The 14,677-nt window shown below is 41.4% G+C and overlaps 1 protein-coding gene across 2 annotated transcripts in view; it reads right to left on the bottom strand.

The window, feature by feature from the left end:
* LOC121276168 (PGAP2-interacting protein-like) overlaps positions 1–14,677 on the bottom strand; it is a 135,274-nt gene that overhangs the window by 15,535 nt on the left and 105,062 nt on the right. For both annotated transcript variants that reach the window (XM_041184247.1, XM_041184256.1), the window contains exons 11-14: positions 11,827–11,962; positions 5,203–5,352; positions 2,088–2,232; positions 497–558 (exon numbers count right to left, since the gene is read on the bottom strand). In XM_041184247.1, the coding sequence (XP_041040181.1) occupies positions 497–558; positions 2,088–2,232; positions 5,203–5,352; positions 11,827–11,962 (493 nt within the window). The remainder of the gene's footprint in view (positions 1–496; positions 559–2,087; positions 2,233–5,202; positions 5,353–11,826; positions 11,963–14,677) is intronic.

Raw genomic sequence — 14,677 nt, 5'->3', positions numbered from 1 at the left:
TCCCTTCTTTGTAATTTCACAGGCACTTCATGCAAATAGAACTTGACGTGGAGCAAAGACTTACTTTGGAAAAATATGGGGAAAAATCTTCAGCAATGTTCATATACGTACAACAAACGCAGACTTTCTGTTATCACAAGTCCAACTCAATGGTAACATGTAAATAATTTATGTCTTAAACATTTGTTAAAATCAGTTCAGAATTAAGCTTGAACCCATTTGCACAAAATGTTTTGGGCATGGTTTTGAAGAGTTCAGTGTATTTTACCATTTTGTTCCTAGTCACTGCAAATTTCTCTTCTAGGTTGAAACGCATCTGCAAACAGATTGCAAGACTGACACACGTGCAACAGACACACTCAGTTCTCCAGGTAGATTGTTGGACAATGATTTTTTTAAATTATGACGATAACTATAGATTCATGAGCAAAGTGCTTATTCTTCATTCTTATCAGATAACTGGTCAGAACAATTAAGCCAAAGTATTGCAACTAACCTTATTAGTCCACGGTACATGATGTACTCGCACCATCGATGTGGATCAGTGTGATCTATATCCTAAAAGAATGATCAAGGAAAATGTCTTTGGAAAGATGTTTAACATAATGAAGCTACAAACAGTCCATTTTATTTAACTTTCTTTACAATTTACTGATTCACAATCACATCAAATGAACTTTCTAGATCCCTCTAAAAGATGTAGAATTGCACACTATACTCAAGGATGAGAATGGCTGAATACAAAAAGGTCTGAAATTTTTTTGTGATAAGGAATCATGTCGTTGTTAGGGGAAATTTAAAAATGCCAAAAGAGAACACTAAGAATTTACTGAAAAATCCTAAAATCTCCAGGTAGACATGGATGCTAAACATATTGTCTGCTGAAGGTAAGGAGATGGACATTGCACACAAAGGAGCTTTGAGTTTTGTGTGATTTACAAAGTTTCAAGAGATGAGCTAATATCTAGGCACAGACAGAACCATTCAAGCGGTAAAATGGTGCATTGAAGCCTTGAGAGCTGGACTGGAGATAAAACATAACATAAAGTTAGTTTGGGTATACTCCTGTCTCAAATAGGGAAGGGGCAGATGGTTTTAGCTTAGATATGGGAAAACATACAATGGACAGAGGGGTCTTTGATGAAACACCAGCAGTCTTGAGTTGTGAGAACCAAGGTCTTGCGTATGTGTTTTAATTTTGATTGGATAATATAATTATGTATACACCCTTTAGAATAATTGGTTAGCAGAATTGCATGTTTATGTACTCAATAGGATAGTTTTAACGTGGCACCTGTGTGTCAGTTACTATGTGGATATATTCAAATATACTCAAATGTATTGTGATAAGAAAAAGTATATAAGTTACGAGACTTTGTAATTACGGCAGAGCGCCAATCGATGGACTAAGAGGCTGCTCTCCCCGCATATGCTTGTACAAGTTTGAATAAACATGTCTTGTTCAAGAATCCAAACAACGGATGTCCTGACCTGAGACCTGGTCTGAGCCGTAGTTAAGAGGGCAGCTGCCCCACGTGAAAGCCAGTTCAACCCAGGGTCTCGGGGAAGGAGGTTGAATCCCACCTACAGTTGTTCTAACACTTTTTATGACCTGTATTGAATGCAAAAGCTTCTAGGCCACTTAAATAAGTGAAATTGTTAGCCTTCAAATAGGAATTTGTTATGTTTTGTTTACCTTCTATTACCAGCAAGATGACTGCAGACCAATGCATTTGTATAAAATCAGCAAAGTGACCTCATCATTTCAGCATTTGGTGTAGTTAATGTATGTAATACCAGATGAAGTCCGTACTAACAAGAGAACATGACCTTGCTGGATTATGTACATGCAAAGCAAAGGACAATGACAGTGCTTTACAAACTATTGTCCAATATAACCCTATTTTAAGTCACCACCACCTTCAAGGGCAATTAGAGATAGGCAACAAATGCTGGCTTTCCCAGCAATGCCCACATCCCATGAAAAGTGGAGGCTACAGCATAACCATTAAAATTAAAATATTAGAACATAATATTAAGAGTAATGTCACTTTTTACACCGTTTGCTTTCGTGGATGTGCTCTTACCTTTACATTTCCAATTTTTCTAATCTGTATATAGTCTCTGGAGCCAGGTGCAGAAGTAATGTAACCCAGAAATACAAGTGGCTGTGGGATTTCCTTCAGTAAGTTGGAAATGTACTGTGCCTGCAACTTCCTGTCTAAATCATCCCTGTCAAAAGCAAATAAGTTGAGGAAACCTTGTAATATAAGAACAATTGAAATGTTGAAATCTGCAAAAAAAAACTAGTTTTTGGAGTCTGTATTGAATAGACAATAGTCCCTGATCCTGTTATCCTACAAGAAGTACATATTTCTATCAAAAGTGAGTGCAAGGTCAGGATTGGCTATGATGGCCCCATGGCTGAATCATTTGCTGACACCCATAGTTTAGTCTCACATATAAGAACAAAATAACATAAGAAACAGGAGTAGGCCATTCAGCCCCTCGGGCCTGCTGCACCATTCAATAAGATCATGGCTGATCCAATTGTGACCTTAACTCCACTTTCTTGCCTGCACCCCATAACCCTCGACTCCCTTGTCAATTAAAAATCTGTCTAACTCAGCCTTGAATGTATTCAATGACCCAGCCTCCACTGCTCACTAGGGAAGAGAATTCCAAACACTCGTGACCTTCTGAGAGAAGAAATTCTTTCTCATTTCCATCTTAAATAGAAGACCAGTTATCTTTAAACTGTGTCCCCTAAATCTTGATTTCCCCCATGAGAGGAAATATCCTCTCAGCATCTACCCTTTCACGACCCCTCAGGATCTTGTATGTTTCAAAAAAATCACCTCTCATTCTCCTAAACTCTTAAGTACAGACCCAACCTATTCGACCTTTCCTCATAAGACAAACGTACCATCCCAGGAATCAGTCAAGTGAACCATCTCTGAAATGCTTTCAATGGAAGTATATCCCTCCTTAAGTCAGGTAAGCTGTCCACAATACATATGGTTTCACCAATGACTGTACAGTTGTAACAAGACATCTCTACTGTTCTACTCCATCCCTGTCACAATAAAAGCCAATACTCTGTTTACCTTCTGAATTACTTGCTATACCTGCAGTGACAATTTGTGATACATGTACAAAGACACCAGGCCCTTCTGTATTGCAGCATTCTGTGGACTCGCTCCATTTAAATAATGTATTGTTTTTCCATTCTTTCTGCCAAAGTGGACAACCTCACATTTTCCCATATTATATTCCATCTGTCAAATTTTTGCCCACTTACTTATCCTACCTTTATCTCTTTGCAGACTCTGTATCCTCCTCACAATTTGCTTTTCTATATATCTTCATTATAGTCAGCAAATTTGGCTACAATATAGTCGGTCCCTTCATCCAAGTCATTAATAAAAATCATAAATAATTAAGCCCCCAGCACTGATTCCTGGGGCACTCACTAGTTAGTTTTCCATCCTGAAAATGACCCATTTATACCGACACACTGTTTCCTGTTAGTTTGCCAGTCCTCTACTCATGCTAATATATACCCCCAACACCATAAGTTCTTCTGCAGTAACCTTTTACGTGGCACCTTATCTACTGTCTTTTGGAAATCCAAATACACTACATTTATTGGCTCCCCTTCATCCATCCTGTTTGTTACTTCCATAAGAACCCAAATAAATTTTTCAAACACTATTTCCCTTTCACAAAACCATGTTGACTCTGCCTAATAGTTTTATGATTTTCTAAATGTCCTGCTACTACTGCTTTAATAATGCATTCTTGCATTTTCCCAATGACAGACATTAGACTAACAGGCCTGTAAATTCTTGCTTTCAGTCGTCCTCATTCTTGAACGGAGGTGTTACTTTTGCGGTTTTCAAATCCTCTGGGAATCTAGGGAATTTTGGAAGATTACAACCTTTGCATCCACTATCTCTGCAGTCATTTTTTTAAAGACCCTAGAACGCGGCCATCAGGGGACTTGGCAACCTTAAGTACCATTAATTTACCCATCACTTTTTTCTTTATTGATAGTGATTGTTTTATATTCCTCACTCCCTTTTGCCTCTTGATGTTCTACTATTCTTGGGAAACTTTAAGTCCCTGCCTTTTCCATGTTTCCCATTATTAATTTCCCCAGTCTCCCAGTATATATATGTATATACATATAGTCTGTTTTCATATTTCCTGATAGTTTTCTCTCCTACTCCAATTTTTTTTTCAGTCATCCTTTGCTGGTTTCTAAAACTTTCTTAATCTTCTGGCCTACCCTTAATTTTCACAGCATTGTATGTCTTTTCTTTCAATTTAATACCGCCCTTGTTTAGTTAGCCACGGATGGTGCATCCTTCTGGTGGAGTCTTTCTTCCTGAAGGGAGTTATGAAAGAACTCCTTAAATGTCTACCACTGTTTCTCTATTTAACCTATTTACTTTAGCCAAATCTGTCTTCATACCCTTGTAATTTAAGTTTCCAACACTAGTTATGGCCCCAGATTTCTCATGTGAAATTCAGTTATGATCACTCTTGTTTAGAGGATCCTTTACTGTGAGGTCTTTAGTTAATCCTGTCTCATTACACATTATCAGGTCCAAAATATCCTGTTCCCTGCTAGGTTCCAGAACATATTGTTGTATGAAACTGTCCTGAATGCACTCTGTGAACTCATTCTCCAGGCTGCCTTTGATTTGTCTAATCACTATGAAGATTAAAGTCACCCATGATTATTGCAGTACCCTTCTTGCAAGTCCCCATCATTTCTTGATGCATACTCTGTCCTACCGTGTGCTAAAGTTAGGAGGTCTATAAACTATTCCCACCAGTGACTTCCTTCTTTTGCTATTTTTTATCTCCACCCAAACTAATCTTCTGAACCAAGATCATTTCTCACTATTATACTAATTTCATCCTTTATTACCTCCTTTTCTTTTCTCCTGCATTTCCAAAATGTCAAATAACATTGAATATTCAGGTCCCAGCCTTGGTTACCTTGCAACCACTTCTCTGTAATGGCTATCATATTATATTCATTTATTTCTATTTGCGCTATCTATTCATCCATCTTGTTGTAAATGCTGAAAGCATTCAGTTGAGCCTATAACAATGCACTTATGCAGAAAGATATAAAGTAAGGGTGGGGAACATTTAAATTGTTAAATGAAATAAGAACATTTCACTTACTCCTCGTTGCCAAAATGAGCAACAACCAAGTCCACGAGATTTCCTGAAATGTTGACAGTCATTGAAATGGCAGGAGCAAGTTCTCCTTGTGGGGATGGAAGAAGATGGTGCATGGACCGAACTATAGGATACCTCGACAAAACCATTATCCTAAACACCAGAAATGTGTAGGGTTTCAAGTTAAGTAGGCTGTACATTTATTTTGACAAGAACATTGATAACCATAGAATTGTTATTATTTGAACTTAATGCAAATGTTGCAAATGCACCATATATGAATCACAACATTGAGCAGTTTCAAGAACACTAACATCTTTAAAAATAGCAATAAAAAGAAAGACATATGCTAGAAATTTGAAATAAAACTGAAAATGTTGGAAATGCACAGTAAATCTGTCAAATCTTATTGAATGGTGAAGCAGGCTTGCGGGGCCAAATGATCTACTTCTGCTCCTATTTCGCATGTTCGTACTGTTACAATCACATGAGGAGTAAAAACTGACTCCCTTAGGTTACCACTCCAGCTCTGGTTGTAGCAGGATTTAGTTATGAATTTAGTGAGGATGTGCTTTGCCAGTACTACAGGAGACCCACTATGTATGCTTCCAGAAAATAAACAATGAAAGAAATATATGCCTAACTGTCCTTTGGCAGGTCTCGATGTGGTGATTCCACCTTGTGGCTGTTTTGTTCACTTGTCTTCCTGGGTATTGCTGTACAGAGTGGATTTCCACGTTTTATCCCAAAACATCTTGTTTTGTAGTTGATTCCTCAGGATGGTTCCTGTGCAATATTCATGCACGATATTTCCAAGAGAGAGAGACACACCCTCTTTGTAGCCTTTCAGTATATCCTTACAATCTCTGTTCTCTGGTTTGGTAAATGGTTTTTAAAAGGCTTTGCTAGCTGTATATGCCATAGGAATTTGGTTACTATGTCTGCTGTAGTCATTGTGCTGTAGAACATGTTATACTTTTGACGTCTCATCAGAAACTTTTGAAGAGAAATAGTGTAAAATTCACCAGGAGATAGGATCTTTTATGCTCTGGGGGCGGGGGGGGGGGTGGGGGGTGCTTTGATAGTCTGTTCCTTTTCATCCCACTTGGGTGGAATGCAAGTTGTATATTCTGCTGGCTAGCAGTCCCCTATTATCTTAATAAGATTACAGTTTATTGGGTTTTTTTAAATAACTCCAGCCAAAAGGAGAATTAAAAATTGAAACTTTAAAAAAAAATACTCATAACGGTATTGCAGAAGATAGTGATCCTTGGCTTGGAAAAATCCTTTATCAGAGCTGGAAAAGAAAGCTAGTGTAATCCACAAAAGATTGCTTAAAGCAGAGGGACAGAGAGAACAGCAGGTAAAGGTCAAAGTTGAAAGATGCTAATTGCTATGATAAAGAGACAGCCAATAGTGATAGAAAGGTCATCTCAGCAGAGCTGAGAAAAGGTCCTGGAAAGAGAAAAGATGAGTAAACAGCTCAAACATAAAGTGAAAAATGAGGAGTGTGAAGGGAGAAACTGGCAGGAAAATGGGGAACTGGTGGAGCACAGACAATCCAGAAGTTACTGTTCCCATGCATGTTGTGAAGTTAAAACTTTGATATCACCGAGAAGTTCCCTATCTAGAAATGGCTTGCTGCAGGACCAGGTAGGTCTGCACCCCAACTAGACAAACTGGGGAGAGGAATCTTCAGGACTAGGCGAATTGGGGAGACGAGAGAGGAGGCTTCAGGGATCGAGGAGGAGAAATCAGACGCTGATGGTTGGAGCTTGGAGGCCTCATGGGGGAGATCAGATGGTTGGTCCAATCGCAGAGAGTTGTAAACAATTTGTTTCTATCTAGTCTGTTCCATTCTTTCACAATTGTAAGCATTTCTGTTAAATCACCCTGTAATCTCCCATAATGAAAACTGCTGCACCTTTTCTATGTCTTTCTTTGTATTTGTATTTCTATTTCCTCATACCAGGCAGTATTCTACTGAATTTGTGCAGTTTTACCTGTATTGCCTTAAAATCCTTCTGATAGTGTAGGATTCAAAATGGCACATAATACTCCAACTATGGTCTTAATAAAATTTTCTATAGATTCACCATTACATTCTGACTTCCCTATTCTTCTTGCCATAAAACCCAGTATTCCATCACAGTTTTTAATGCCATACCAACATTGAAATTTTAATCTCATTAACCTGAACTTCCAAATCCTTCTGTTCCTCCACATCATCCAGCCTTACTTTGTTCAAAGTATAATTGTTACTTTTTTAAAACTACAATGTACAACCACAAATTGGTGGCATGAGACCAGCAAGAGGTTGAGAGACACCAAGAGAAACAGTGTCTTTCCCACAATACAGAACAACAAGACCATTGTGTATTGTGTATTTCTAAAGGAGAGGAAAGAGGTGAAAAGGCGTAGCGGGATCAATGGGAGTGGTGGTTCTGTAGGAATGTTGGGTCCAGAACTTTCTAGAGAATTGGGATTTGAGGGAGGATTTTCATTCTAATCTGGAAGACACATGGATCACCCTCAAGCCTGCTTTGAATTAAGTTGATTCCAGTTACATCTCTCCAGAAAACAAGCCTTTCCTGTGCTGAGATATATACTCATTTTATCTGCTCATTCAATTTCTGAAAAATACAGCAAAGAACAAAGCCAGGCACTTTAAATGACTGTGGAGATGAAAGGCTATAAATACTGTTTCATGAGTGTAAGGGTTGCAATTTGTGAGCTGCCCGCCCCCATTGTGGAGGTTGACACACAAATTTCATGCTGCTTCCTCAATTAAATGATAGGAATGTACAGCAAAACGAGACCCTTGCTGCTGGCTGCACACTCAACAGCATGCAAGGATAGCACATACTGTATTTCAGCCTCCAGCTCTTAAAGACAGTTTGTCCCTCTTCAAGGTGCTGGATAACAGAAGTCTTTTATAGGTTGACATAGGTGTAAATTTGACCAAGGGATGTAGAGGACCAGGCCAGAGAGATGGCTCCCAGGTTCACAGAAATGGCCCTGAAGGCATTAGTAACCAATATGGATGGAAGAGAGACAATGTTTCCAAGGGGAGGCCAGCAGGCCCTTAAGTCAGACCCTGCTGCAGGAATGGGAGCAGGTGAGGGAGAGTAATGTCTAATGTCTGTAGTCTGACCCTGAGGACCTGGCAGCAGTGCTGAAAAGTTTAATGACCTCACAAGCATGCAAGTTTATCGGGGGTAGGCAGGAATGTGTAGCTAAAGTGAAAATTAGATCGTCCATAATCTTATTGAATGGCGGAGCAGGCTCAAGGGGCTTAGTGGCCTACTCCTGCTCCTAATTTGTATGATCGTATGTAAAAAACACAGCACAGTACTTCCACAAATTCAGCCTAAGTATAAGTAAGTCAAAAACACCTTGCCCGCAGGTTGTTCCCTGGTTCTTTAGATAACGCTTGTGCTGGGCCCCTCTTGTTGCTGAATGTACATCCTTTAGTGAATGACAAACAAATGAGCCTGCAAGGCCCAAGTTTGAAAATCAAGCATCAAATCAACTTTTGGAGCTGATTGGCGTCCTGACAGAACTAGTTCAGAGATTTCTGGTGCACATAGGGGTGGCACGTGGGCTGTGCTGGGAGTGACTTGGAAGCCTTTGGATTCTGTAGCGCTATCTCCAGCAGCACCACAGATTCAAGTATTGTGCAGAAAGTGTATGTCAGAATCTCTTTCTTTTAGAACAGAATACTGGATTATGCTCTTCTATTAAAGGCAGCAGATTGAGGAACAGTTTTGAACAGTCTAATGCAATGGATCTAAAACTGTAGGTCCAGACCCCCATTGAGGTTGTAGAAATAGCGATTGGGATCATAAGCTCCCCCTCCTCTGAGACTGCGCCCTCCAACGGCACCAAAATCCAGGCAGCATTTGACCCTGTCTCTTGGTCTCAGGATATTTTTATTCTTCTCAAGACCAAAACCCATATAAAAATTTCGCCTGTAGGCCTGCAGCTACACATCACCTGGAACTCAGGCTGTCAGAGCTGCTGCACTTTCCCACTGGCCGCCACCAGATGGCTGACGTGTGTGTGTGTGTCTGTGCATATGTGGGAGGTGGGTGGGGATTGCAAATGTGAACATCAATAGTATTCACTACTTCTGGCCAAGGTCCATGAACTGGGAGTAGCTCGGATGAAATAAAGGACTGGTGAGTACGTAAAACAATGACATTTTACAAGGTACTTTATGCAAGACAGATTTTCATGGGGTAGAATTTTACACCTCACAGGCGGGTGCGCGCCCGACCTGAATGGATGTGAAATAGTGTGAGTTGACGTTGAGCAAGCGTCCCAACCTGCATGCGAGCAATCTTCAGCTTCCAACTGCCATGTGCGCCCGCCAACAGTTAAGCGGGCAATTAAGCCCATTAAAGTGGCAATTGAAAGCGATTTTTCAAGGCCTGTCCACTTTTATGATTGGCGGATGAGCTAATAGGCCAGGTGGCCTTTACATTTTTGCTCAAACCTCAATCTAGGGTGGGAAGAAATCTCCATGGGGAAATAAAAAGAGATATCTAGGGACTTTTTTTTATGAGGTAAGCTTTCAGATGCTTGATTGTGCTGCATGGACATATTTTGCAGCACTTTTGTTGCTTCATTTATGCAGCCCCCTGAGGCAGCTGTTTGCCTTCAGAGAGCTCAGTGGAAGCGCTCACCAGCACCCACGGTGACGTTGACGCCTGCCCTCTTCCCATCCCCACCGGCAGTTGCTGAGCCTTTCTCAGCGCACATTTCACACTGGCTGGCCGTTAGTTGGCCAGCCAGCGTGAAATCACGGTCAGGAGCTGATCGTGAAAAACTCAGGTCCATATTTTTTATATTGATCTATAATACGCAAACTTTAATAATTATATACTGATTGTGACTATCTTGCTTTATCGCTATTGTTTTTATGGCATTTGGTTAATTTTCACTATTGGAAAATAGTTTGAGAAATGCTGGTCTAATGAGCAATGGCTTGGCTGGGGGAATTAAATTTGGAGCTGACCAAGCAGCAGGTTTTTTTTATAATCCTGAGGTTTATGGAGTAAATTTTAGGAATGGATAAGCAGGCATGACGTGGACACAGATATGTACATACTGTAACAGAACATTGTATTCACTGATGTAGCACCCAAATTCATTCAAAACGTAATATAAGTTAAAAATGTTCCCTATTTTTGCTGGGGATTATTGTGAATCCTGTTTGTATTATGCAGTATAGTTTGCTGGATACAATTGTAGCTGGGAGAAAAAAATGACCTAGAATTTGTCCTGTTTGTTAGATTTTTATTCTTCACCCTTCAGCTCAAAAATGTTTGCACTGCACATTGCTGGAAGTTAGGGCACTGAGGAATTTTAGGATATTGATGAATGGTGGAGTCAACAATCTATTTCCTTAATCAATTAAATCTAAGGCTAGAGAAAATAACAAAAATAAAATAGATGGAAATAGGGTGGAGTTGAGTTAAATTAAATATAAAATGAGAAATAAAGAAAAGGAAAAATATTGGTTTAAGAGAAAGAGGAAGAAGAGGCTGGGTCGTTAAGTATATTCAGGGCTGAGATAGACGGATTTTTAATCAGTTAGGAAATCAAGGGTTAAGTGGAAAAGGCAGGAAAGTGGAGTTGAGGGTTATCAGGTCAGCCATGATTTCACTGAATGGCGGAGCAGACTCAATGGGCCAAATGGCCTACTTCTGCTCCTACATTTTATGGCCTTATAACAAGGGACAAAAAGGAAAAGAAAATAATTAACATGTTGTATTTTTTAAATGTTGTATTTTAAAAACCTTGGGAAACAATTTACTACCTGCTGGAATAAGATTCCAAAGTTTCAATTATTGTACTCTTTCTGGACCTCAGAGGTTGAGAATAACAGGAACATAAATCTTGTCTTTAAAGGGTTCATACATCATTAAATACCAGCCTTAACATTCTGTGTTAAGTTTAATTTGGTTTAAGAGTGCAAATGTAGCAATTCTTGAAACTCTTGTTGATGTTGACGGCAAGATCCCATTTTTGCAAGGCTCTAACTGTCCAGCAATTTGTGCTGACATGCAATTCATGGTGTGCCTCCTTCATCACAAATTGCTAGGTCTTTTTTTACACTGCTAATTGCAAGCGGATTTAACTCACCATTATTTTCCCAGCAAATACTGGGCCAGTGAGTGTAATTGCCTTTAATCGTCACAGAGCAAGTGGTCAACACTATTCCACTCAGTTTAGAGTTGAAGCAACACTTACAGCAGATGAGGGCACACCTCACCAGCCACCCAATATGACTGTTCACAGCTAAAGTGAAAATATTGCATCATCTACTAAATTTAACAGAAATGCACCTTTTGCCTACCAAAATAAGCACTGTTTAAATCTGATGGTAATGGTCATTGGTGATAATAAAAGTAAAGGGAAATTCAAAAGTAATTGAAACTGTTAACAAATCAAAACCTGAAAAAGAAGTAATAACTAAAATACCACAACTGGTAATACTAGAAGAAAGTCTATCCATTGTAACTGAAGCTTGGGATGACTCAATCATTTAATTTAAGCAAGAGATTTTAAATTGAGATGCTAACTATCAAATTTTGTATAGAGCTGTCATCAAAGACTTACCCCCAGGTGTGATCTTTCGTGCTTGGTCCAAAATCCATGTAAAAACCCAGTTTCTCTCCCAGCCACATGGTGAGATCGTTATTTCCCAGAAATGGCTTGGAGGCATCACTTTCCAAAATGGTAATTAAATCAGCACCTATCAATAGCAGAATGCAATCAGTAAAGTCAGGGGCTCTACTGTTCACAAATGAAAAATGGCATAACCTTTTAGGTACTAAGCTACTAAAATCTTCCTTAATTGACTTTAAGGCAACCAAATTTGGTTTTATTAAAAGCCCATATGCCTAGCCTATAGCCAGAATTTTCCAACCCCATTGGTGTCGTGCATCATGACAAGCGAGGGGACAAAATGGCAAGAAGGCCAAAAATCAGTTTCATACCGTCGTGAAACCAGTTTGTGATTGTCTGCTCCACCTGTCAATGGCAGGCCATGTTTCCCACCGCTGCACATCAGGAACCTAATTTCAATACTTTAGCATCTCATAATATGTCCTGCTCACCGGAATCATTCCCCCCCCCTCCCCCCCATGCTGGATCATCCACTGTTTCACAACTGCACAAAAGCGACGTGCACCTGGTGACCTGCATTTCGCTCAGTACCTTGAAGTTTGTTTGCCTACCTTGCTTCGGGCAACACTCGCAGTCATCAGCACCAGGCTTCACAGGCAGCACCAAATCACTTTTAGGGGGGCTCACAGACAGGTCTTTCCACCTACCAGACCAGCCATAAGGCAGGGGTGGCTTTTCAATGGCTGCAGGGGCAGGGGCTTGCTTGGAGAAAGGGGGGAAAGTGGCCTTAGGCAAGGGAAGAGACTGCAGGGCAAGGGCTGTGCTGAGGAAGGGTGGTATCCCAGTGTGTGTGTGAGGGCACATGTTGATTTGTGAAAGTGGCCTCAGGATGATGAGGGCTAAGAAGCTAGTCTCCAGAGGAGATGAGTTCACATGGAGATGTGAAGGTGTATGAGAGAGTGAGTGGAAATGTCCCTTGAGCTGGCAGTGAGTGAGATGCCAGTGAATGTGTAATGGCCTTGTGAGTGTGAGTTTAGAGTGATAAGATGTTTGCCTTACCCTGGCAGCACAGATGAGATCATTCATCTGTTTTCTGCACTGGATGGCTGAACGCTGTGCAGCACTGGCGCTGACCACCTCTGCCATCGCCTCCCAAGCGGAGCAGTGAGACTGATGGGCCTCCTGCGGCCAGGGCGGGGGTAATGGACATCGTGATGGCCTCCAAGGTATCCAGAAGGCATCCCAGGGATGCATCACTGAATCGGGGGGGCTGCATTCTTCTTGGCTTTTGGAGCCATGTCTTCACCGGAGTGTGCAAGCATTGAGAAATGTGCGTGCAGCTGCGTTTAAATATGGCACCCTGAATGAGGAAGTGATGAGGTAACGGCGTGGCAGGCAAATCAAGGCCGCCCGCCAATGAGAAGGCATGTTTCCTGTGGTTGCGTTATTAATGAGGCGGGAATGGGACAATACAGTGCAAAAATCTACCATTGCGGTCACCAAGTAAAACGTCCTTTTCCCACCCACTACTGCACTTAGTGCAAACCTGGGACGATTCCGCCTTATGTAACTCGTGTCAATATCACATGTTAACACCATTTAAAGGTAACCTCTTAAAACACTGCAGCCAGCTGTTGCTGATTATGACTGATAGTGACAGACAGCATTCAATGATCTCACAAGTCAAGCCTCCTAACTCATTGGATGGAATTTAATGCTGCTGCACTCCATGCCCCCTACCCACCCGGCCCCAAACAGCGCCCTTCCCCCAGCTTGGTAGGAAGGTGCACCATCGAGAGCGTGTAGCCTTCTCGAATCACCCCAATTAAGTCCAGGGCAGGGAAGGTCAAGGTCGGCCTTCCCTACTTTAGGCCAAGTAAGACCCTAAATCGTACAATTAATGGCCAGAAAGGCCTTATCCTGCCATGACTGGAATTCTACCAGCTCAGGCAGGGGGAAAGAGGCCTGTTCAGGCACTCTGTGCCCTATGGCAAGGGCTGCTCCTGTTGGAAGATCACCCCGCCCCCCCCCACCACCGGGCCTCCTGCAGTGCTAGCAGCGGCCACTGCTCCTGATGGTGCTGCTGCATTTGAAGAGCTGCCAGCATCTGATTGGCTGACAACTCTTTGAGGTGGGATCCTCATCTTGAAGGCCCCAGGAATCCTGATGCCAGGCAGATAAGTGCCTGATTAAACTTTGTTCCCACCGGGGCTTTCAGAAATGGCCGAGGTGGGGTTGCCACTGGCTCTTTGGTTGGTGGACAGTGCCACTGCTGCAGCCGTTAAATTCAGCCCATTATCCCTCATCACTCTCTGCTGAGCTCTGCACTGCCTGTATTCCAGTAATCAAAACCCTTTCCTCTTCCATTCCCATCACTCTCCTCCAATTCCTGCACCACACCACACCATATCCTTCTATTACAGCACTCTGGTGCTACTACTGTATTGACTCTCCTCATATTTCTATCATCTTTCACATACCAGCACACTATTCTATCCTGATGCACATCCTAAAACATCTGACTACTCTAACAGTGACACATTGACTGCTTTTCTGCAGGATAACAATAACGGAACAGAAGCCTGCAGGAGGAGGGACGCAGTTCATGTATGTGCTGCCCCCACTGGAGGAACAAATTATGGACACCATGGATGGGGGAAAATTAGGAATACGACATCTGGAAAGGCTGGAGTGAAGTCTATTGGGTTACCCCTATAAAGGTTTGATACATAGCCTAACCTGATTTAGTTGATCTCAAGTCGAGTGGCAATAAGGACGAAGCATGAAATTGCATAGAAACAAGCTGCTCAACCAAATAAGTCTATGTAGCGTTTATGCACCA

This window comes from Carcharodon carcharias, chromosome 1 (genome assembly GCF_017639515.1).
Source record: "Carcharodon carcharias isolate sCarCar2 chromosome 1, sCarCar2.pri, whole genome shotgun sequence".
NCBI lineage: Eukaryota > Metazoa > Chordata > Chondrichthyes > Lamniformes > Lamnidae > Carcharodon > Carcharodon carcharias.
The sequence above is the reverse complement of the archived record's forward strand: the minus strand, read 5'-3'. Positions and strand labels throughout refer to the sequence as shown.